The 24,692-nt window shown below is 43.5% G+C and overlaps 1 protein-coding gene across 1 annotated transcript in view; it reads right to left on the bottom strand.

Moving 5' to 3' along the window:
- Positions 1–602: 602 nt before the first annotated feature.
- Positions 603–24,692, bottom strand: part of MGAT4A (alpha-1,3-mannosyl-glycoprotein 4-beta-N-acetylglucosaminyltransferase A) — a 69,253-nt gene continuing 45,163 nt past the window's right edge. Inside the window, exons 4-15 of the mRNA XM_049784802.1 lie at positions 18,607–18,740; positions 17,766–17,812; positions 14,965–15,078; positions 12,928–13,003; positions 9,281–9,395; positions 7,885–8,015; positions 6,697–6,804; positions 6,382–6,575; positions 5,148–5,226; positions 4,134–4,200; positions 1,712–1,824; positions 603–1,584 (exon numbers count right to left, since the gene is read on the bottom strand). Coding sequence (XP_049640759.1) covers positions 1,558–1,584; positions 1,712–1,824; positions 4,134–4,200; positions 5,148–5,226; positions 6,382–6,575; positions 6,697–6,804; positions 7,885–8,015; positions 9,281–9,395; positions 12,928–13,003; positions 14,965–15,078; positions 17,766–17,812; positions 18,607–18,740 — 1,205 coding nt within the window. The 3' untranslated portion in view covers positions 603–1,557. The remainder of the gene's footprint in view (positions 1,585–1,711; positions 1,825–4,133; positions 4,201–5,147; positions 5,227–6,381; positions 6,576–6,696; positions 6,805–7,884; positions 8,016–9,280; positions 9,396–12,927; positions 13,004–14,964; positions 15,079–17,765; positions 17,813–18,606; positions 18,741–24,692) is intronic.

Consider the following 24,692-nt stretch of genomic DNA (forward strand, 5'->3'; position numbering starts at 1 on the left):
GCCACAGTAGCTGGAGGGTGGCACATGGGACTGATTCCCAAAGCTCAACGTGAACACTGAGTGAGCCACTGAGTGCTGAGGTGGGTACTTATTGACAGTCACAGTCCCATCAAAGTCATCTGCTTCTGTGTTCCAAAGATTCTGTTAGGCTAAAAGTTCATGCACTGTCTACAGTGTGAAGGAAGGAAACCTCTCATCCCTTTCATGATTGCAAAGGAGCAGTTATTCTGAGACTGTTCAGCTGTTGTGTTTTGTTTTGTTTTGTTTTTAATTTTTTGGGCCATACACACCCTGTGACGCTCAGGGGTTACTCCTGGCTATGCGCTCAGAAATCGCTCCTGGTTTGGGGAACCATGGGACGCTGGGGAATCGAACTTAGGTCTGTCCTGAGTCAGCCACATGTAAGGCAAACTCCCTACCGCTGCACTATTGCTCCAGCCCCTGTTCGGCTCAGCCCCACCTTCCCATCACCTCTTCTGACTGGGCACTGGTTTGGTAGAATTTAAAACGGCCAAATTAACTAAGTTATCTGGTACTTCTTTCCTTCATTTCAACCGTAATACTTTCAACAATAACAAAAAACAACCAGTTTCCACTTTTTCTCTTTAAATTTAAACAATCATAGTCATACAATAGAATCTAGAAAACATTTTGTTGGAGTGTAGATATAAAAAGACAACCAACAGAAAATGTCACGAACTCATGGATTAAAGACAAAGATCAGAAAGGAAATAAGGGCCTGTCATCTTTCATACAAGAAGTGTGACAAGTCTCCTAGTTCGTCCTATATTTGAGAGCTACCAGAGGATATTTTGTGACTATGGTCTCTGAGCAGTATCGTAAACTAACTGACCTTTACAGTCTCGGTTTTGAGGAATGACAAATGTATCTGGAAATAAGTGTTCAGCATCAATGTGAATATAAAAGTTTCAGAATAATTTCTCCAGAAAATCAATCTAGAATAATTCTTAAATGGCAGTGCATTTGGAAAAATGGCATTAACTGGTTATGTTGGCATTTCCAAAGGAAAAAAATAGAACTTAAAAAGCAAGGTAGTTGGGTTTTCAAAAAAAGGATCCATTCAAAAATTTACTGCACAAAAATATGTACTTCTTAAGGTTTTCTAATAAATTAACTTCATAGCATCTTAATGCATATATATAATCCCTGATAATCTATAAAAGAGGGCCTTATAATAGTAAAATAAATGAACTTCAAAAGTACCCCCTTCATAAAATGTATTTAACATTAATTATTCTCAAATTTAAGGAATGTAAGAATATGTACAACTCTTAGGTATTAGTATAATACCAAAATAGTACAAGTCATATTAATAGGCTGTCATAACTGAATGTCTGCATCAGTTAAAATTGAAGGACAGCTGGAATTCAGATGAATACAGTATAATTTATCCAGGGGCGATTCTCCTTCCAAGTAGAAACGACAATCACTGACAGTAGATTTCACAGAGGTAGTGTTCGAGTGTCTTAAAAAGGTACGTGTAACTATCTTTACTAGATGCCCAGAAAACAAGCTTGCTGGTTCCTTAGAGCATGGTCAGTTGGTGACTTTCTTAATATGAATCTGAAATAAAGAAGAGTAAAAAAGAAACATAAGATCACCACAATTCCAGAAAGGTCTTAAAACAGGCAAGCGGTAAGTTAGGACAATGTAAGTCTCCTTTCCAGGGAGTCTGCATTTTAGTCTTTACCTCATTAAGAATGGCCCAAACAGCAGAATTGTGAATAACTGAAAGTCGAAAGGCTGAAATGGGATTTAGGCTGGGATCCACCATTCCTTCTGCCACACCATTCTCGAATTTTCCTGAACAGGGGGGAAAAAAACATCAGCACTCTTTGGTAGACTGAAACATGGAGCACAAATAGCTGGGAATTAAAGCAGGAGCGAAAGAGCAAAACGTCCTTGGGTCATACTCCCTTCTCCCTACTCTAGTGTCTTCTCTTTCTCAGGACATGCAAACAGAAGCTTCAGAAAGAACCCTGAAAACAGGCAGGACGGGACAATTTTTTTTAACAAATTTAAAAGAAAATTCACCACAATAGGATTTTAATATAGAGTTTTTAGCAAAACGCACTTGCCCAAACCATGGCCAAACATATTTTGATACATGGTCATCCTGAGGATACATTTATGTCAAAAGAGCAATTGTCAATGTTTTAATTAGAGCTACAACAACTGGCCTTGAAGAGGGGATCGACATATGTTTGATTTTTCCCAGGCAGTGATCCCCTGTCTAGGCAGTTTCAAGATTAAACTTGGAAATAAGTGTCAGATGGAAGAACTTGTCCCAGGAGTGCAAGGACTGTGGGCCTGGGAGCTCAGAGGGTGGAGCTGCATTTGCCTGCATGGGCTAATGTGATCCCTGAGCTATAGGGAGCAGTTATAACTGCATCTCCCTCCAGGAACCCAGGGGTGGTAAGGAACCCCTGACCACTGCTAGCTATGTCCCAAAAGTCTCCAGCCCCTACAAAAAATAAATAATAAGGACCATGAAATTCTCTACAAAGACACTGAAGCTTTCCTGCTGTTGGGGTCGGGGATCAGTCCCCCTCTCGAGCGGTGTCTCGAGGTTTCAAGGAGAGCCGGTAGCCATGCAAATTTGCAAAGGTGATTTATTTTCTGATGCCAGGATGACACCAGGGCCAGTGCCCAGGGATGAACCCCAGAGCAAAGACTGAACCATCACTTAAGCAGTGTTTTCATAGAGCACTTTTCCAAAGGGACAGCATATGTCACGGAAGTAGTATTCCGTTTGTTACATGTTACTTAGGAATACAGCACAACTCAGATAAAAGAAAGAGATATTTAGCAAGCAAAGAAACAATCGATAAAACATAACAGACCACCACTAAAAGTTACACAAAGAGACAATTGCTAAAACTTAACAGACCACCACTAAAAGTTTTGATCCTACAGAAAAATATTAAACTTAAGGTTACATTTCTTTACCTTAAAGGCTGGAGGTGGGGTGGCCGCCTTACTCCACCTTACTAAAAGTTTTGCAAGCAAAGATAACAGAAAGCATGAGCAAATTAGGGGTATACTGCCCTCCTTGAGTAGAGCCGGGTTCTTATCTCTCTCGGCCAATGCTAGCCTGTGGCTCTGAAGGTCACGAAATAGGATGCCTTGTAAGCTTAGGGAAACCTCAAACTTAAACTATACGCATTTATAAAAAGCAAACACTTCTTGTCCCTATCACTGCTGCCAGGAATAATATTCTCCCAGTAACAAGATAAAAAAAAATAAAAAAGATTTTACAAATGGCTTCTGGGCTACAACTTTCTGTCCACAAATGGAAATTTTTCCCTATGGTCCCCTGAGCACCACCAGGAGGGAAACCCCGGGGAAGAACCAGTTGTGGCCCCAAATCAAACCAAACCAAGCAGTCAGTCACACTGTAGAGATAAAGACAGGCACACTGCACAGACAGGCATGCTGCTGAGATAGACTGTCATGCTGTGTAGACATGCACACTGCATAGACAGAAGCACACTGCACAGATAGGGACATTACATGGACAGAGAGGCACACTGTGTGTTACTGGGATGCAAAACGTGGGGAAAGTCTGGGCACCTTCCATGGAACTACAGTGTTGGCAAACCTATGACCCAATAAGGAAACATCCACATTACAGATGCACAGAGAGGCCCGCAGTCTCTGGGAAGCTTCCAGGACTCAAGGCAGAGACTGGGTCATAGAGGTTCTGCCTCAGAGATGCACCTGTGGCCGCCCCAGACACTGCAGGATCCAGATGAAGATCCACTACCGAGGGTGTCAGAGATGGCAGAGGGAGAAGGGCCCAGTAAGGAAGATGAGGGGGACTCCATAATGGGAGAGAGGGACCCAGAAAGGAAGGAAGAGGCCCAAAAGAGCAGAGAGAGGGAGAAAGACCTGTAAGGCTCTCTGGTCTGAACTCATGAGGTCCCGGGAAGGAGATCCCAAAGCTCCTGACCTTCTCCTTTCATGAAAACTAAGTTTGAACAAACGAATGGAAGTTGGGCCAACGATGCTCACTGGCTTTCTAGAAGATGCTTAACAGATGACAAGCACCAAACAGTACTTCAGAGCACCAAGAAGCAGAGCGGAGGCACCTTCCTGCAGGGGGGCCTTACCTATCCGGAAATAACCATCTTCTAACCGCTTGTCCAGGGTTTCTTTGCTTATTTCCAAACCTTCACTCTAAAATAGAAAAACCGAACCAAACAGAACATGTGATAAATAATTTAACTCCTAGCCAATGCGAGGCTAAACAATCAGTACATCTGAGTATAAAATGGGTCTGTGGGACAGTTCAGAAGAGGCATGAGAGAAGACAGGCTGACGAGAGGATGAGAACAAGAGAGGATGGCTCTGCCCCATCAATCTCTGCAGCTTCTCTTGGCTGAGACCTCCTTCCCTGTGGCTGTTCCCAGCAGGGGTCAAAAGCTGTGCTGTGCTAAGACGGCTAAGGAGGTGCCATCCACTGAGCTCTGAGGCACTGAACTTTGTCTGGGGCCTGAAAGTTTCTGTGCTTGATTTGGGGTTGGGGGTGAGAAAGTCAGTGTCCCCTTCCCTGCCAGTGTCAGCCAGCAGAGTAGGCCTGACAGTAACCCTGGGGGGTCCCAGAGCTGCACTGACCAGGATGCAGAACCCTGTGCATACCTGACCTACACTCCCTACTTGGACACCATAACCCAGGCCCCTCCAGAGTTAGCATTACACAGATTTTTCCATTCAAATCACTGAACAGTCCATTATTTTCTGTTTAAAATATAAAGAAAAGTAAGTATGTGATGATACTTGAAGGAAATCTAAGCATAAGCCTGGAGATCAGCGAGTTTTGTCTCAATACCAAAAGGCACCAAATGGTCTTTGAGAGAGTTAAAATGAAACAAGACCAACACCAAAGAAAAACCATGATTCCTTTATTTCCCTAACACCTAACTTCTAAGTCCCTTTCCAACAAGAAAAACAGAGGCTTCGAATAAAGGGAATGAGAACATACTAGTTGGACCCCATTTCAAAAAAAAATTTATTATCACTTTCCAGTAAGTAAGGTCCTGTTGTAGTCAGAGAATTTTCTTTTGCTTATAAACAAGAATCACTCCGATTAAGTTTAGGGAAATTAAATGAGAAAATAGTCTTACCTTTAAAGGCAAAACTTCCACAGTTGTGTTGAGCAGAATATCTTTTGGGTGCTCTTGGTTGCCGCTGTGGAATAAATAACTGAAAATTCGAAGAATAAAAATCTAGGTCAGGCTAAATTTGACGGAAGATTCATAATGGATTTCTAAACAAACTGAGCACAAATGACATTAGACCTTGTAGTGATCTTGTAATGACTGTGATATTTAGAATAGTAATTGGACATTGTCAAGCTTAATCCATGAATGGAAAATTGTCACCGTTTGTCAAACTAACCATCTCAACCAAACCCCTGGGCTACTCAATAAGCTCTCTCCACCAAAATTTAAGAGACACTTCAGGATAAAGACATGCATGCAAACTGAGATTTTTAAGGAGAGTTCTTCATAGAAAACTATACCAAATTGGGCTGGAGCCATAGCACAGTGGGCAAGGTGCTTTCCTTTGCTTGAGGCTAACCTGGGTTCAATCCCCAGCTCCATGTGGTCTCCTAAGTACCATCAAGAGTAATTCCTGAGTACAGAGCCAGGAGTAGCCCCTGTGCACCACCAGATGTGGTCCAAAAACAGAAAGTATATTAGACAAACAATGAAGGGGGCAGAGAGATAGCACAGTGGTAGGGCCTTTACCATGCACACGGCAGACCCAGGACAGACCTGAATTCGATTCCCAGCATCCCACATGGTCCCTCAAGCTTGCCAGGAGTGATTTCTGAGTGCAGAGCCAGGAAAAACCTCTGAGTGTCACTGGGGGTGGCCCAAAAACCCCCCCCCAAAAAAAAAGAAAAAGAAAAGAAAAAGAAAATACCAACAGAACTTATTACAGAAATAAATGCTAACACTGTACTTAAAAATAACACTTATTTGGGCTGGGAAGGTGGCGCTAGAGGTAAGGTGTCTGCCTTGCAAGCGCTAGCGTAGGACGGACCTCGGTTCGATCCCCCGGCGTCCCATATGGTCACCCCAAGCCAGGGGTGATTTCTGACTGCATAGCCAGGAGTAACCCCTGAGCGTCAAACGGGTGTGGCCCAAAAACCAAAAAATAAATAAATAAATAAAAATAACACTCATTTTATTACTCAGCTACCAAAATATGTAATTTATAGCTCCATATTTGGTACTATGTCCATGTTACATGTATTTTAACGACAACAGCAACAAAAAAGTAAAAGAAAATCCATCACATGTGATAAGAGGTCTAGAGTTCAAGGTCAAATACCCTAGCCCAATCACCGACCTTTCCACATTGACAGGCTTATCAAATTTGAACAGGATGTAGTCTCCAGCAGCTGGGGTAAGAGCCCAGAAGAAGTCCTCGCCCATGTATGTTTTCTCCAGCGTGTGTCCCTGGTAGACCTTCAGAGAAGTCGACACCTCTGCGGGGGGATTGACATGGATTTTCAGAAGCAAAGGTTTCATATAGTCTTTGTCCTGGAAGAGAAAGGTGTTGAGGTTATTAAACAACATGCAGCTTCAGAAAAGCAATGACTGGTTTCGCTCCAAGAAAAATTAGTGATTTGCCCAGGAGAAAAAGGAAACTAAGAGCACTAACCGTGAGTTTCTGGATTTTCCCTGTGAGTGAAGAATGCAGGCCAACATGCTGGAAAAGGGAAGGTCTGAAGCGAATTCTCAGGTTTGACTTTTGTCTATTACAGTGTTTCTAAATATTAAAAAAAAAAATCACTGTTACATTTTAAAGTAAAACCCTATGAAGAGTTTTGGTTCGAATAGGTCGTTACTAACATGATGAAGAAACTCAGGGAATAAGCAGCACATTTGGCCATGTAAGGTATGGCCTTGCATGCAGAAGAATGGTGGTCTGAATCCCGGCATCCCATATGGTCCCCTGTCCCTGCCAGGAGCAATTTCTGCGAGTAGAGCCAGGAGTAACCCCTGAGCGCTGCCGGGTGTGACCCAAAAACCAAAAAAAAAAAAAAAAAAAAAGTGAGGCAGTAATTCAGTCAGGACGTGGAGGTGCTGTGTACACACCATTTTGATCCTACTCAGCACTGTGGCCCTGAGTTCAGACCAGAACATTCAAGGGGTTGTGATGCACTGCGGGATTAAACCCAGGGCCATGAGTAAGCAAAGGTATGCTCTCCGTGCGCTCCACCTGTGTGTGCCAAAGGCAACTAAATAGAAATATTTAGGAGAGAGTCCTACTTCCTTTACAAACCACATTCTTGACTTTATTTTTTTGGGGGGTGGGGGTAAGAAATTCTGTTGAATTTACTTCCTGATTTACAGCCAGTAGTTTGAGGCCCTGGATTCAGTGACACTTGCACCAGGTCACCCAAGCCAGCTAGGCTGTGCCAGGAGACACATGGGGACCCCATGGGCAGGAACTGGGCAGAGCCAGACCAAGCATGGATGCACAGGGCTGAACTCCTGAATTACCGTCTCTGGCCCCAGACAGAAATGTGTTCATGAAAGAAGGTAAATACTTCAAAAGATTAAGTATTGGGGTAGGAGTGATAGCACAGTGGAGAGGTGGTTTGCCTTGCATGTGGCCAATCCTGGTTTGATCCCCAGCATTCCATATGGCCCCCTGACCTGCCAGGAGTAATTTCTGAGCACAAAGCCAGAAGTAACCCCTGAATGCCGCCCCAAAAAAGACTAAGTATGAATAGCTTTTGTTTTTCCAGATGCCTCCTTCATTTTTCATTTACAAAATCGAGCTCCAAAAGCCAAATCTCATGAATATATGAAACCTTTGACTCTACATGAGAAAGTAACTTACTGAGTCCTTTTCGGGGTTGCAGACTTTGACCCAGAGAATGTGGTCCAAGAGCCAGTCAATAGGCTTCTCCTTGTAGAACATGAATATGAACTCCACAATGAGACTAAGGTCTGGTGCACGAAACATCTTCCCTGGAATGACAGTGCAGTGAGCAGCTGGAAGGAGCAGCTGAGTGCCCACAAGGTCACCTACAGGCCAAAAGCTTCCAACTCTGAATTTTCAGTAATAATTTCCCATTTGCATTATTGAGAACACACTTTCTTGAGTTTCCAACTATCAACAATCATATCAATAAATAAAATTCTGAGTTGACTTGAAAACAAAATCTATCCTAGGACTACAGGCTCAAAGAATTGAAAAAGTTGGATAATTTTTTTCCATGCATGTCCAAGACACTTCCCATGGAAAAGGAACTTAGGTTAAAAAATTAAATTTTTTAATTTAGGTTAAAAAAATTAAAACAGTAAAAAAAAAAAAGATTCCAAGTTATTTCTTCACTTAAATCTTCACAAGTACCTTAAATTAAGTTTTGAGATAAATGACCAAGTCATTAACCTCTGTGCTTACAACTTTAAAATAGCATGGGAGAGCAAAATGTTATCAATAAAATTTCTCAAGCTCTTCAACTTTAAAACAGTTCTTTTTAGTTAGATAATTTAGGAAATCGTGTAGGGGAAAATACTTTAAAATGAGTACTTTAGGTGGCCGGAGTGATAGCACAGCAGTAGGCATTTGTCTTGCAAGTGGCCGACCCAAAATGGACCCAGGTTCAATCCCTGGCATCCCATATGATACCCGAGCCTTTCAGGAGTGATTTCTGAGCACAGAGCCAGGAGTAACCCCTAAGCACCACCGTGTGTGACCCCAAAACAAAACAAAACAAAAAAAAGAGTTCTCTAGACAATGAAAGTAACAAATACAAATTAGTCATTGGATAGGAACACCATGTACTATATCAAATAGTGATATATGGAGTAGCATTTTTCTAAGCCTTAATCTGGGGTGGGGGAGAGAGAGAGAGTGAGAGAAAGAGAGAAAGAGAGAGAGACAGAGAGACAGAGAAGGGAACCTTAATTATCAGGGATGATGTCAGCTCTGTTTGAGTGTACTCATGCACTGAGTGGGACCTTCCACTTTCAGAGAAGCTGTCAGGCTTCCTGGGACCACAGTTGACTATCTGGACACAAGCAGTTGGGTGGGAGAAATCCAAGGATCTCTATAGTATAAAGTTTCTAGAGGCTGTTGGGCCTCATCATTTCATAGACAGCTTGAACTTCAATTAAATCTATCAAGTGCAATTCATTTCCAGAGGAAAGAAAAAGTAAGCAAGGTAAAATAAAATTAACTTCTGCAAGTCGGCTATTTCCTAAAGCACATGTTTGAACACTTTTCTTACCAATAAAACCCAGCTGGGAAAATTCTAGAATCATCCAGTCCTCGGAAGACAGTTGAAGTGCAAAGTTTTTGATGATGTTAAAGTAATTCTGTTTGACGATAATATCATCTTCAAGCTAAAGAATATGGATAGTAACAAATCAGAGAGTATAGAGATTTAGTTAAAAGAACATTATTTATTATGAAAAACTGATAACAGAACTTATTAATCATATAAATGAAGGAAAACAGTGATCAAATATGAGACAAATACAAAACCAAATGCCGGGTTGTCTTAGACATAAGAATATCCAAGACTAAAGCTGGAGCGATGCACAGCCAGGAGGCACTCTCCTTGCACACGGCTGTCCCTAGTTTGATACCTGGCACCCAGAGAGTTCCCCAAGCCCCATCAGCAGTGATCCCTGAGCACAGAGCCAGGAGTAGGCCCTGAGAACTCCTGGATGTTGCCCTCCGAATAAGAAACAAACAGGAAATTCAAGATTGAGACCCCTAGATTTCTAACATTTTAAATGTCACTGATGATGACGAAACACTGATGGACAATACAAAGCACTAAAAATTAAAACACATTCAAAGAAAGTCAGGGTGCAAAGAGTGAGAGTGGAGGATAGTACATGTCTTGCATATGTGACCCCTGAGTTCAAACCCTGTACAGTCGCCACACATTACTGGTAGTAACCCTTAAAAAGAATAAAACATTTTTTTCTTTTCTTTTTTTTTTAAGGTGCTAGAGATCCATCTCAGGGCCCCAGACTGCAAGGCTAAGTGCCCAATCACTAACTTACATCTCTATGTCCAGGGAAATGAAAAAATATTTTTTCAGGTGTCTTAATGTTATTTTTAAAATAATGAGCACAGGAAATACAAGTTGTGTGAGCCAGCCTATGAAATGACTCATCACCACAGGAAATAAGTTTCACTTCACAAATTATTCCTTTCCCCTACTCGTTTTGACCCTCTAGTAGTATCCAATATGATTCCAAATTAAAATGTTTTATAATTTCAAATAAAAGTACTTTTTATAGACATTTAAAAATGTCGAATCAATTTTATTTTGTTTGTTTGAGGCCCCTCCTGTTGATGCTCAGTAGTTATAATACACTCAGGAATCACTCCTGGCAATGCTTAGAGGACCATATGGGATGTATATGGGACCATATGGGAACCCTGGTCAGCCACATGCAAGGCAAATGCCATCCCCACTGTGCAATCACTCCAGAGCCAGCCTTTTCTATGAGAACTGATGAGCCAAGATTGCCCTGACAAGTGAATAATAATACTTCAAGAGCAGCAGCTACTATGTACCTGCAGCACCAGTTACTAGCATAGAGTGATGCCTACAGTACATGGGGACAAACATGCAGTACAAGGACATGCATTCCAGGGGACCCTTTATTCACAAAAGAACAAAAGACTATGTGCTAAACAGAGACTGTACAGAATAATCCCTACCATGTGACTGTTCAATGAATATCTGATTACATGCAATAATGAAAGCATCTCTAGTATCTCTTTTTTGTTTTGTTATGTTTTATTGATTTACTTAGGAAGCACATCTAGTAGTGCTCAGGACTCTGCACTCAGGGACCACTCTATAAGCTCAGGGGACCCTAAGAAATGCTGGGGATCAAATCCAGGTTGGTTGCGTGCAAGGCAAATGTTCTTCCCACTGTGCTCCAGTCCTGGGAATTATCTTACATACTGAACATACTAGGTTTTCCCTGACTGTCTTTCTTGGACCCAATTCTTTGCTAATTAATTATCCTAGATATTTTCTTTTCATTAAATTCAATCAAGGGAGGGGAAAACAAAAACACTCGAAAATTTAGAGTGCCATCAGTTCTCTTCTTGTAGACAAAACATCTCAAAGCAACAGAACTACACTATGATTCTCTCTGTAAAGTCCCTGGGTGCCTCAGGGGGCACAAGAAACAGGATGGATAAAGTAGAATATGTCGTCATCATCAAAGTAGTAGTAGAAATAGAATAAACCAGAAAAATACTGTCTATAGGATAAAACTAATTCTGGCCATAAGAGAAACCAGAATGATATTGGCCTAGAATAAACCAAAATAGGGGCCAGAGAGATAGCATGGAGGTAGGGCATTTGTCTTGCATGCAGAAGGATGGTGGTTCAATTCCTGGCATCCCATATGGTCCCCGGAGCCTGCCAGGAGCGATTTCTGAGCCTAGAGCCAAGAGTAACCCCTGAACGCTGCCAGGTGTGACCCAAAAACCAAAACAAAACAAAAGAAAAAGAATAAACCAAAATAATATTAACCATAGGATAAACCAAAATAATATTGGCCATAGGAGAAACCAAAATAATATTGGCCATAGGATAAACCAGAATAATATAGGCTATTGGATACACCAGATTGATACTGGCCATAGGATAATCCAGAATAATACTGGCTATTACTAGTTTATTATTATAAATTAGAATGATATCGGTCATAGGATAAACCAGAATGATATAGCCATATAATAAACCAGCATGATAATATTGGCCATAGGAGAAACAAGAATAACATTGACAACCTGTCTCTGTCTCAGAAACAGTAGCTGGACATCATGAAACTGCAGCATTTATGTCAAGGGCATCATGCCCTGTGCCTTCCAGCACCTCCACTTCCCTCACCCTGAGCTCTACTGACCCTACTCAGGAGTACAGCTGCCCATCAAGATGTCAGGCAAACAGTTGCCAGGGTGTTCCTGCACAGGGTCCTATCCTGCTCTCTGCCATCCTTGTCTGTCTGATTTCCACTTTCAACAAGGGTCATGAACACTCCTGTTATCTGGTTGGGTGCTCCTCATGGCTTAAGGCTCAGGGGACAGTCTTGACAGCACAAGGACCACAGGAACTACCCTGCAGGGATGGACCTGAGTAGAGCCTGGACTCCAGTCCTGTGGGCCATTTCTTGTGCCCCCAGAGGACCAGCTCAAGTAAAAGAAATTCTGATTGTGACATGTAAGCTTAAGCCATTATTAAGAAGGACATGTGGGAGTAAGGAAAGCTTCTCAGACAGATTCAAGGTGGGACATGAATAAAGAGAGCACTTGCCTTGCACATGGCAAATCTGGGTTCACTGCCTGGTATTACTTATGGTCTCCTGAGCCCACCAGGAGTGATCCCTGAGCACAGAGCTGGGAGTAAGGCCTGAGCACTGCTGGATGTGTCCTAAACAAAAGCATTTAAGTTATTGCCTTCAGCTGAAAAGTCAGATCAATCCACAATCATTCTCTAGAACTGTGCTGTGAAAAGCTAAGCCAGGAGAATTCAACGTCAGTTTTGTTGCCTTAAAAATAGATGTAAATACACTCATGGTAACCCTGCACCAAAAAAAATAAAAAGTATTCTTAAGATAAGATCACTGAACAATGCTAAGAAAAATCCTTTGCTAAGAAAATCCTTAACCTAGCTCTAGTTCTGTCTTAGTATTTAGAGAAAGTGGAGATGAAAAGAGAAATTATGATGCTGGGAGAGAAAGGAGGAGGAACAAGTGAGGTCTGGGGCACTGCCCCGGGGACAAGTATTGGCTGTCGAGGCCACATTCTGGCAGGAGTAGACTCCAAGTGGCCACATCCATTGACTTTCAAGGCTGCCATACAGCACCGCTTAGAATCTGAAAACACCACACATACCTGAATGTAATAGACGCCCTTTTCCTGAGCGTACATCATGAGAAAACAATAGTCCAGATTTTGTTTTGTTCTCCATCTGAAATGGACATTTGCAAAAGAATCATACATGAGACACATGTTAGGTAAAGATGAGCCGTGCCCTAGTTTCTAATGTGCATGGTGCCTTTTATCAGACCCCACTTTGCTATACACAAGCGATACATACACTGAGCCCCTGGGACAGTAGAGCAGTTAAGGAGTTTGCCTTGCATATAGTTGGCTCAGGTTAGATCCTTGGCACCCTACATAGTCCCCTGAGCAGCCAGGTGTGACCCATGAGTGTAAGATGACATCGAGCTATTAACCCCAAACAAAACCTTCTTCCATCTCCTATCTTCCTATTTTCCATAAGTTTATCCTTTGATATGTAAAAGTCCACCTGGATCACTCTGCCCTGCCATGTGCTGGTGGATTTGGTTCAGGGAGAATAAAGAAAAGCAAGTCTGGCTTGGCATGCTGGCAGAGACACTATGAGGCAAAAATCAAACTGATTTCATGATTTTCCTGGCTGGCTTGGCTTTTTAATTCTTCACAGATACCCTACTACTTAAATCAGACCCATCTCCCTGGGGTTAGAAATGCCTGTGTGCTGTGATCTCACAACTCATGGATTTTTATTTTACACATAAGCATAGTGCCAAGTAGTGGCAAAAATGAAAAGATAAAAGAAGCACAAAACATGTTCTCAAAATTATATTTTCCCCCTCTATCTGGCTATAGGAAATCTAAAATTAATTCCCATATATCATACTTTGTTCCAATAACAATAACCCAATCAATGTTTCCTTGTAATTTTATTTTATTTTTTTTGGAGGGGGGCCACATCCATTTGATGCTCAGGGGTTACTCCTGGCTATACACTCAGAAATCACTCCTGGCTTGGGGGGACCATATGGGATGCCGGGGGATCGAACTGCAGTCCATCCTAGGCTTGTACTTGCAAGGCAATCACCTTACTTCTAGTGCCACCGCTTCAGCCCTCCTGTAATTTTAAATCCCAAGAAAGAATCAAATTAATTCTATCATAGTACTGCAGAACCATATTATCTTATCAGTTTTATGGAATCAGATGCATATAAATAAGTTTCTAACTGGATTAACTTTTCTTTTCTTTTCTTTTTTTTTTAATTTTGGGTCCATACCAGGTTATGCTTAGGGGCTACTCCTAGCCTGATGCTCAGGGGTCAATCCTGCAGTGCTTGGGAGACCATTCAGTGCCAGGAAGCAAATCCAGGCCTCCAGCCTACAACACAAGTGCTCCAGCCCTTTGTGCACCTCTCTGATGATCTCTGAGCATCTCCCTGACCTTGGACTAAATCCTTGACCATTGGCAATCTCCCTGTCCTCTCCACATACTACTTTTTGGAGGTGAGGCAAATAAGTTGAGGGACTACACTTGCAAGCGCTAGCCAAGGAATGATCGCTACCGGTTCAATCCCCAGCATCCCATATGGTCCCCCCAAGCCAGGGGCAATTTCTGAGAGCTTAGCCAGGAGTAACCCCTGAGCATCAAATGGGTGTGGCCCGAAAAACCAAAAAAACAAAACAAAACAAAACAAAAAATACACTTAAGAATGGTAACATCCTCAGGGCCGGAGTGGTGGCGCAAGTGGTAAGGCATCTACCTTGCTGGCACTAGCCTAGAATGAACCGCAGTTCGATCCCCCGACATCCCATATGGTCCCCCAAGCCAGGAGCAATTTCTGAGCGCAAAGCCAGAAATAACTCCTGAGCATCACCGGGTTTGGCCCAAAACAAATAAACAAACAAAAGAAAAGAATGGTAATATTCTTGATAGTACAGTTATGAAAATCGTTATCAAATTCAAACTCTAATAAAAAAAAAATCCCACCAGAATTCACAACAGAGAAAAACCCAACAGTTCTCATGAATGAGCCCAACACTACAATTCATTGAAGTTCACTATCAACAAGAAGCACATTTAATAGATGCTCTTTGGGTCACACAGTTTGGGGAAGTCTGATGACATGATCTCACCTGACTCTCTCTTTAGAGTCTCCGAATGTCTCCTTTAAGTTGGTCAGGTCAGGGTAGTAGCTTTCAGGGGGCGATATCACTTCTAACAGGCCAGAATTAATTTCTTTAGAAAATCTATCAAGAGAAAAGTTAATGGTTATGGCTACCTTGATGGCTCCACATAATTGAAAATGCTGCGAAATATTCTTTCAGCAGCTAAAATTTAAAGCACAAATACTCAACATTTTTAGAACAGTGTACAATACCACTCTTTTAGAGGAATCCTAGGCCAACCTTGTGGATCACATTTCAAAAAAGTTACCAGAAATTGTGTCCAAACAAAAGTCTATTCCCACACTGATCACTGGAGGAAGAATCTAACAAATGCCACTGAGTCCTGAACTTGGCACATTTTAAAGATCTCTTCTAGCATTTTAAGAGACAAGTGATTTTACATAAAGAGCAGCCAGATAATTTTTATTTTTCTCTCTTCTTTTCAAGTCAAGGACACACTGGGGGTTAAAGAAACATACAGTTCAATGAAGAAATTCGTAAATCAAATTTGTATGTGTGGGGCTGGAGAAACAGCATGGAGGTAGAGCATTTGCCTTGCATGCAGAAGGATGGTGGTTCGAATCTCAGCATCCCCTATGGTCCCCTGAGACAGCCAGGAGTGATTTCTGAGCATAGAGCCAGGAGTAACCCCTGAGTGCTGCCGGGTATGACCCCCCAAAAATTTTTTTGTATGCGCCACTCCCAAAGCTACGGAAGCAGCATCATAAAGACAAGCCATTCCTGCACCTACTTAGCTTCCACCCATCACCACTCTAGCCCTTCCCTCACTCCCTCACAGCACATGACTGGAAATTTTTCATATGTTGTACATACAAATCTATTTTTCCTGTTTACATTTTTTAATTTTTTATTTAAGTCATTGTGATTTACAAAACTACTCAGTTAGGGTTTAGACAATGTTTCATCACCAATCCTGCCACCAGCATCAACATCCTTCCGCCAATGTTTCCAGAGTCCATCGCATGCCACCTCCCTACCACCCCAGTCTGCCAGCATAATGGGCCTGTTTTTAATTTTGGTTGTTAAGGTTTAGGGCTCATGATTTCATTGTTGTTGACTGTGGCTTAGATATTTAGTTTTGTCCTTCCCTTTTTTTTTTTTTATTTTGTTTGTTTTTTGTTTGGAGGCCAGACCCAGTGACACTGCTGAGTTCAGAAATTACTCCATACCAGCTTGGGGACCATATGGGATGCCAGGGATCAAACCTGGGTCAGCCACGTGGAAGGCAAAGGCCATACCCACTATGCTACTGGCCCCAAGTTTTATCCTTTCTTAACACCACCAATGCATCTTAGACCCCTTGGCTCTTGTTCCCTGTGATTTCACATGTGTCTTTCTTCTCCACTCAATTTCTTTCCTTTTCACTTTGGGGCCAAGAATGTTCTCAAAAACCCCCATATAAGCCATTGCATTTCTTCATGTAGTTAAATACCATGTGTAAGTGACATCATTCTGTATTTATCATACTGTCTTTATCTGGTTTGCTTCATTTAACATAATATCTTCTAGTTCCATCCATTTTGCAGTGAACTGCATGATTGCATGTGGTACATGCAATATATATATGCAATATATCTATAATGGAATACTGCATAGCTGTAAAGAGTGATGCAACCATGCTACTTAATTTTTGCAGAATAGACATGGTTTATTATTGAGTTCTAAAGATGCTGATTATGACAATCTTCTCTGTCAGCAGTAAGAAGTTTACTTAATAAAGAGAGGGTTAAAGTGTTGGGAAATCTGATGACTATATTTTCTGTCTTCAGATTAGAGACTGTTAAGAGGAGTATTACACACGTTATGACATTCAAACTTTTTCTTTCATAAAAGACACCTATTAATATAGTCACCAAATTGATTAAAACCAATGGCAAGTCAAGTCATTCTATGAAAATTACGCTATAAAGAAAAAATAAATGATAACTATAGGTTGTAGTTATATAAATATAGTTTATTTTTAGACTATATACTCTACAAAATTTTCTTTTAGCAGAATTGGTTTGATTCTGTAAGGTATCCCTTCCCCTAATGTCCTAGATTAATCCCTCCTGGATAGTCAGTGATCAGACCCACCCAGACATGAAATGGCGATGATTCTGAATAAAGAATAAGAGAGTCTTATTATAATAAGAGAGAAAGAGAAGGAGAAGCATCAAGAAGAAGCTGCTGGTAAAAGGCTTAGCATAGAAGTTATGTGAAGAAAAGCCTATGTTGAATAGGGCATTGGAATAAAAGCAAGCTGACTTCAATTAAACTTTAACTGACAGTGAATTATTTTGCCACGACTACCCTTCTTCAGACCCACCAGCAGAAGGGGCTAGACTCTAGCCGCTAGAGGCATCATACTGAGGGAGGCCTCACCCAACATGTGGATCTTAGACATTATGTTTTATAATAAATCAACACATTTCCACACAAAAAATTTAGTCCCTGGGGCATGCACACAATGGAATACTACTGAGTTATCAGAAAAAGGTGAAATGGTGCAATTTTACAGCTACATCGAAGGATTCCTCAGAAGGGGCAGAGAAAATAAGGTAGTAAAGGAGCAGCAAAGTCTCAAAGGCAACCAAAACTGAGAGCTGAATGGCCCCTAGCAACAAGTTGGTTTGGAGGCCAGAAGAAGGGGGGCCATCAGGCACAGTGGGGTGGACACTATGGGCTTGGAATGTAGTTTGCTATTATCAATGATGAAAATCACAGTGCTTCAGAGGAAACTTATGAAGATGAATAGAAGGACTTACTCTTTCTCCAGGGTGTCTACAACATGGTTCACATAATCAATATCTGTCTGAAAAAGAAAGAAAATCATGTGTTTGCATTTCCTATTAAACTTTAAATAAACAAAAATTAGAGCGAGACATTGAGGACAGTCTCCAAACATACCAACCAAGAGTTAGATCAATGTGAAAACTATATAATGGAGAGTTGTTTTTTTTTTATAGCCGGCTATATATGGATCCTTTTGTTATTTATTCTGTTAGCACAGGAAAATGCCTGTCATATTAAAAATATAACAATATGGCTATATCCAGAATCTAAGAGGAGAGGTAAAGAGATGAAGCAAAGAGATGAAAAAGTCCCAGGCTACACTAAATCTTTCTCAGATTTTAAAACTTCCAAGAACATTCATATAAGACCCCAAAATTAAGCTCCCAGGAACAGAAATAAGGCTTCACTATCCCAATGACTATAGATCCCGTGGACTGGGTTGCAGGACAAGTAAAGATATGTAAAGATAAGTCAGACCATCAGCTGAAAAGTGTCACCTAACTCTTCCTGCTAATTTTGGGCTTTGTGGGTTTTTTTTTTTTTTTTTGCTTTGTTTTTGGATCATACCTGGCAGTGCTCAGGGGCTAGTCCTGGCTTTATGCTCAGAAATCACTCCTGGCAGGCTCAGGGGACTCTATGAGATGCCAGGGATTGAACTCAGGTCAGCCACATGCAAGGCAAGTGCCCTCCCCTCTATGCTATCACTCCAGCCCTTCTTACTGCTGTGTGGAATCCTAGTCCCATGACAGCAAATGATGGTTTCCATTTTTAAAGACTACCAGGCTCACAGAAAAATGCCACGTAATTAATGACCTCGCCTATGAAGACAATGATGACACAATCCAACTTCTCCTCAGGGTACAGGTTATCAATAAGGGAGCGAAGAGTCTCTGTGAGGTAAGATTTAACTTCTCTTTTCACTGTGGGAATTCCCATGACTATGGAAACTGAAACACAATAAGAATGAAAATTATATTTTTTAAAAAGTTTATACAAACCATGCAGGATAACACCCTATAAGCTGTACTATACCGTTTTTCATCAATAGGATTAGTTATGGGTGACGTGAATAAGTGAATGAAGGCCCTTACACTGAGAATTAGAGATTTGAGGGGCTAATAACTCCAAATCAAGATTTTTATTTTAAACATGTGGGAATAAGGTGAGTAGAGTTAAGAGAATGAAGTGAATTATCCTGGAGGCAAATTTCCATATACTTTAGTATAGCAGTTTTCTTTTTTTTTTTTTGGTTTTTGGTTTTTGGGCCACACCCGGCGGTGCTCAAGGGTTACTCCTGGCTATCTGCTCAGAAATAGCTCCTGGCAGGCACGGGGGTCGACCATATGGAACACCGGGATTCAAACCAACCACCTTAGGTGCTGGATCGGCTGCTTGCAAGGCAAACGCCACTGTGCTATCTCTCAGGCCACAGTATAGCAGTTTTCAACCTTTAGGAAGGCATTGGGAGATCATTTGTGGACTGGAAACTATTCACAATGGTAAAGAAATATTTTTGTTATTTGTTTGCTTGCCTGTTTGGGGGGGTACATACTCAGTAGTATTTTGGGATTGTTACTCTTGGGTCTGTGCTCAGGGTCAAAGCCAGGAGTCTGGGAGTATTCTTAGAAGGAGCTGTGAGTACTTGGATCTATTTCTCCTGCCCCAAGCAACAACTCTTAATCTTTTTACACCTTTGGAACATCACTACCCAATTGAAAACCACTGCTTCCATTTAATGTCAGAATCTAAAAAATTAAAAAATTTAAAATAGAGATTAGCAGTTTAATATCTCCTATGAAGTCCAAAGACTTTGTGTAAAAAACATAATACAGAGATTGGAGAGAGAGCACAGGAACAAGATGCTTAACTTGCAGGCAACTAATCCAGGTTGGATCCCTGGCATCCTCTATGGTCCTTTGAGTATCACCTTAAGTGACCCTTGAGCACAGAGAGAGGACTAATCCCTGAGCACACTGAGTGTGGCCCCAAAACTAAGAAAAAAATATGTCCTGACCTAGAATATACATACAAAAATGACAGAAAGTAAAAATGCATACTCTTCTCACAATAATCCAAGAATTGTTTGGTATTGAGATTAGTGGCATTAGAGAAGAAATTCTTGCCAAAAAAAAAAAAAAAGTGTGCTTTGAAGCCAAAATAAAAATCCTTTGTTTAAACTAAGATATTCATGAACTCTAAGTACGTTGGAAATCAAAGTGCTAATATTTGCTAGATTGTTAAGAATTACAGTCTGCGTGTTTGTGTTAATTCTTCACCAAAGGGACCATTTATCTTGCCTTCTGGGAACAGGATAAGATTATGTTTCCTGGTCTCCTTGGGGCTGGAAGAGGAAAGTCAGGGTGTGAGGAGAGAGGCTGAGTCACCAGCTTTTTAGTCAACAAGGCTCCAAACTAACTGCACCACCTCAAATACCCAAATACTGGTACAGTCTGAAAAACCCGTCACAAGATAGGCAGGGCTGAGGCCGCAAGGTGCTTGCCTTAGAGAGAGGTCTCATTTTAATTCATTATCATTATCATGATTACAAGTATCATTTCAATTCTCAACATTTTTTTTATAAAAAACATTTATTCTTTTTTTTTATTTTTTGGGCCACACCCTGTGGCACTTGAGAGTTATTTCTGGCTCTACACTCAGAAATCCCTCCTGGCAGGCTAGGGGGACCCTGTGGAATGCAGAGCATCTAACCCAGGTCCGTCCTGGGTCAGCCACATGCAAGGCAAATGCCCTACTGCTGTGCTATTGCTCTGACCCCTCAATTCTCAACTTCAATTATTGGCTTTAAAGTCAGGAACAGTTTCAAGAAAATCTGAGTTTGGTATTCTCAACCTGGATTTCAGTACAACTTTGGTAAAACTAAGTTACTTTGAGGGCCAGAATGATAGAGCAACCTTAAATACAACAGACCCAGGTTCAATTCTCAATCCCACACAAGGGGCTTTGAGCACAGATCTAAGAGTAAGCCTTGAGCACCACTGGGTGTGGCCAAAAACAGACAAACGAAAAAACAAAATGTATTTTCTGTACCATTCCGAGACCTTTAGAGAACTTATTCAAGTATTCTGCCCATTTTTAGATTTAGCTGTTTGATGTAGAGTTGTGAATCTTTCTGTACGTCCTTTGTTGAATGCACAATGTATAAACATGCCGAAATTCAGTAGGTTTCCTGTCTGAAGGGTTTTGATTTTTTTTTTTTTTTTTTTTTTTTTTTTTTTGTGGTTTTTTGGGTCACACCCGGCAGTGCTCAGGGTTACTCCTGGCTCCATGCTCAGAAATTGCTCCTGGCAGGCACGGGGGACCATATGGGACGCTGGGATTCGAACCGATGACCTCTTGCATGAAAGGCAAACGCCTTACCTCCATGCTATCTCTCCAGCCCCTTTTTTTTTTTTTTTTTTTTTTTTTTTTTTCTGGGTTTTGATTTTTGACACAGTTCTGGTTTTTACTTACTCTTGCCATGTGAGTTGATTAACCAAATATATCTCTAAGAAGACTTTCACTACTTCTTTTATTTTGTTCTTTGTTTTTGTTTTTGGGCCACACCCGTCAGTGCTCAGTGGTTACTCCTGACTCTGCACTCAGAAATTGCTCCTGGTAGGCTCAGGGGACCATATGGGATGCCATGGATCGAACCCAGGTCAGCCATGTGTAAGTCAAACACCCTACCAGCTGTGCTATCGTTTCAGCCCCTTGATTTGGTTCTTGTTTTTGTCTTTGAGTCAGTGGTCAGCTGTGGATTTTATTATACTTGACCTTCATTTTGCTAAGATATTCTCTCTATTGCCAAGTTATTAAACATTTATTCTCATAAACAGATGTTGAATTTTGGGATGGCAGATACTATAAAGTTTCCTTGGGGTACTTGGATAAAAGAAGTAGACCAAAGTATTGCCTTGCATTTGTAGTTTCATATTTACAGCTCTATAAGAAAGAGTAGTAGACAAAAAAATTTTCTTAACATGACTGTAAAAACCACTAATGCGAGAGGCTCAGCTGGGCCCAGAACACTCCGAATGCCAGGATTTCTTGGTGTGTTTGCCTGGTATGTTGGGGGCTCTGGGCAGGACAGCTAGCCATAGGACCCCTGGGCTGGCCACTTAGTCCAGGGGAACAAGATTCCCCCACATCAGGCGGGTCTTCAGGGCCACGCCTGGTTAATCGGGCCCTGGGGGAGGGGGTGAGAAATTCCTCCCTGGGCAGCCAACAACTGCAGAGGCTCGGCTGGGACCAGAGCACTCCACATGCCAGGACTTCGTGGGCTTTTGACTGGTATGATGGGGGCTCTGGAGCAGGACAGCTAGCATAGGACCCTGGGCTGACCACTTTGTCCAGGAGAGCATGATTCCCCCCACACCGGGCGGGTCTTCAGGGCCACGCCCTGGTTAATCCGGCCCTGGGAGGAGGGGGTGAGAGATTTCTTCCTAGGCATCCAAAAACTACAGAGGCTCAGCTGGGCCCAGAACACTCCGAATGCCAGGATTTCTTGGTGTGTTTGCCTGGTATGTTGGGGGGGCTCTGGGGCAGGACAGCTAGCCATAGGACCCCTGGGCTGGCCACTTAGTCCAGGGGAACAAGATTCCCCCACATCAGGGCGTGTCTTCAGGGCCACGCCTGGTTAATCGGGCCCTGGGGGAGGGGGGGTGAGAAATTCCTCCCTGGGCAGCCAACAACTGCAGAGGCTCGGCTGGACCAGAGCACTCCACATGCCAGGACTTCGTGGGCTTTTGACTGGTATGATGGGGGCTCTGGGCAGGACAGCTAGCCATAGGACCCTGGGCTGACCACTTTGTCCAGGAGAGCATGATTCCCCCCACACCGGGCGGGGTCTTCAGGGCCACGCCTGGTTAATCCGGCCCTGGGAGGAGGGGGTGAGAGATTTTCTTCCTAGGCATCCAAAAACTACAGAGGCTCAGCTGGGCCCAGAACACTCCGAATGCCTGGATTTCTTGGTGTGTTTGCCTGGTATGTTGGGGGCTCTGGGCAGGACAGCTAGCCATAGGACCCCTGGGCTGGCCACTTAGTCCAGGGGAACAAGATTCCCCCACATCAGGCGGGTCTTCAGGGGCCACGCCTGGTTAATCGGGCCCTGGGGGGAGGGGGTGAGAAATTCCTCCCTGGGCAGCCAACAACTGCAGAGGCTCGGCTGGGACCAGAGCACTCCACATGCCAGGACTTCGTGGGCTTTTGACTGGTATGATGGGGGCTCTGGGCAGGACAGCTAGCCATAGGACCCTGGGCTGACCACTTTGTCCAGGAGAGCATGATTCCCCCCACACCGGGCGGGTCTTCAGGGCCACGCCTGGTTAATCCGGCCCTGGGAGGAGGGGGTGAGAGATTTCTTCCTAGGCATCCAAAAACTACAGAGGCTCAGCTGGCCCAGAACACTCCGAATGCCAGGATTTCTTGGTGTGTTTGCCTGGTATGTTGGGGGCTCTGGGCAGGACAGCTAGCCATAGACCCCTGGGCTGGCCACTTAGTCCAGGGGAACAAGATTCCCCCACATCAGGCGGGTCTTCAGGGCCACGCCTGGTTAATCGGGCCCTGGGGGGAGGGGGGTGAAGAAATTCCTCCCTGGGCAGCCAACAACTGCAGAGGCTCGGCTGGGACCAGAGCACTCCACATGCCAGGACTTCGTGGGCTTTTGACTGGTATGATGGGGGCTCTGGGCAGGACAGCTAGCCATAGGACCCTGGGCTGACCACTTTGTCCAGGAGAGCATGATTCCCCCCACACCGGGCGGGGTCTTCAGGGCCACGCCTGGTTAATCCGGCCCTGGGAGGAGGGGGTGAGAGATTTCTTCCTAGGCATCCAAAAACTACAGAGGCTCAGCTGGGCCCAGAACACTCCGAATGCCAGGATTTCTTGGTGTGTTTGCCTGGTATGTTGGGGGCTCTGGGCAGGACAGCTAGCCATAGGACCCCTGGGCTGGCCACTTAGTCCAGGGGAACAAGATTCCACCCCACATCAGGCGGGTCTTCAGGGCCACGCCTGGTTAATCGGGCCCTGGGGGGAGGGGGTGAGAAATTCCTCCCTGGGCAGCCAACAACTGCAGAGGCTCGGCTGGGACCAGAGCACTCCACATGCCAGGACTTCGTGGGCTTTTGACTGGTATGATGGGGGCTCTGGGCAGGACAGCTAGCCATAGGACCCTGGGCTGACCACTTTGTCCAGGAGAGCATGATTCCCCCCACACCGGGCGGGGTCTTCAGGGCCACGCCTGGTTAATCCGGCCCTGGGAGGAGGGGGTGAGAGATTTCTTCCTAGGAATCCAAAAACTACAGAGGCTCAGCTGGGCCCAGAACACTCCGAATGCCAGGATTTCTTGGGTGTGTTTGCCTGGTATGTTGGGGGCTCTGGGCAGGACAGCTAGCCATAGGACCCCTGGGCTGGCCACTTAGTCCAGGGGAACAAGATTCCCCCACATCAGGCGGGTCTTCAGGGCCACGCCTGGTTAAATCGGGCCCTGGGGGGAGGGGGTGAGAAATTCCTCCCTGGGGCAGCCAACAACTGCAGAGGCTCGGCTGGGACCAGAGCACATCCACATGCCAGGACTTCGTGGGCTTTTGACTGGTATGATGGGGGCTCTGGGCAGGACAGCTAGCCATAGACCCTGGGCTGACCACTTTGTCCAGGAGAGCATGATTCCCCCCACACCGGGCGGGTCTTCAGGGCCACGCCTGGTTAATCCGGCCCTGGGAGGAGGGGGTGAGAGATTTCTTCCTAGGCATCCAAAAACTATCAGAGGCTCAGCTGGGCCCAGAACACTCCGAATGCCAGGATTTCTTGGTGTGTTTGCCTGGTATGTTGGGGGCTCTGGGCAGGACAGCTAGCCATAGGACCCTGGGGCTGGCCACTTAGTCCAGGGGAACAAGATTCCC

Source organism: Suncus etruscus, chromosome 12, assembly GCF_024139225.1.
Source record: "Suncus etruscus isolate mSunEtr1 chromosome 12, mSunEtr1.pri.cur, whole genome shotgun sequence".
In the NCBI taxonomy this organism is placed as follows: domain Eukaryota; kingdom Metazoa; phylum Chordata; class Mammalia; order Eulipotyphla; family Soricidae; genus Suncus; species Suncus etruscus.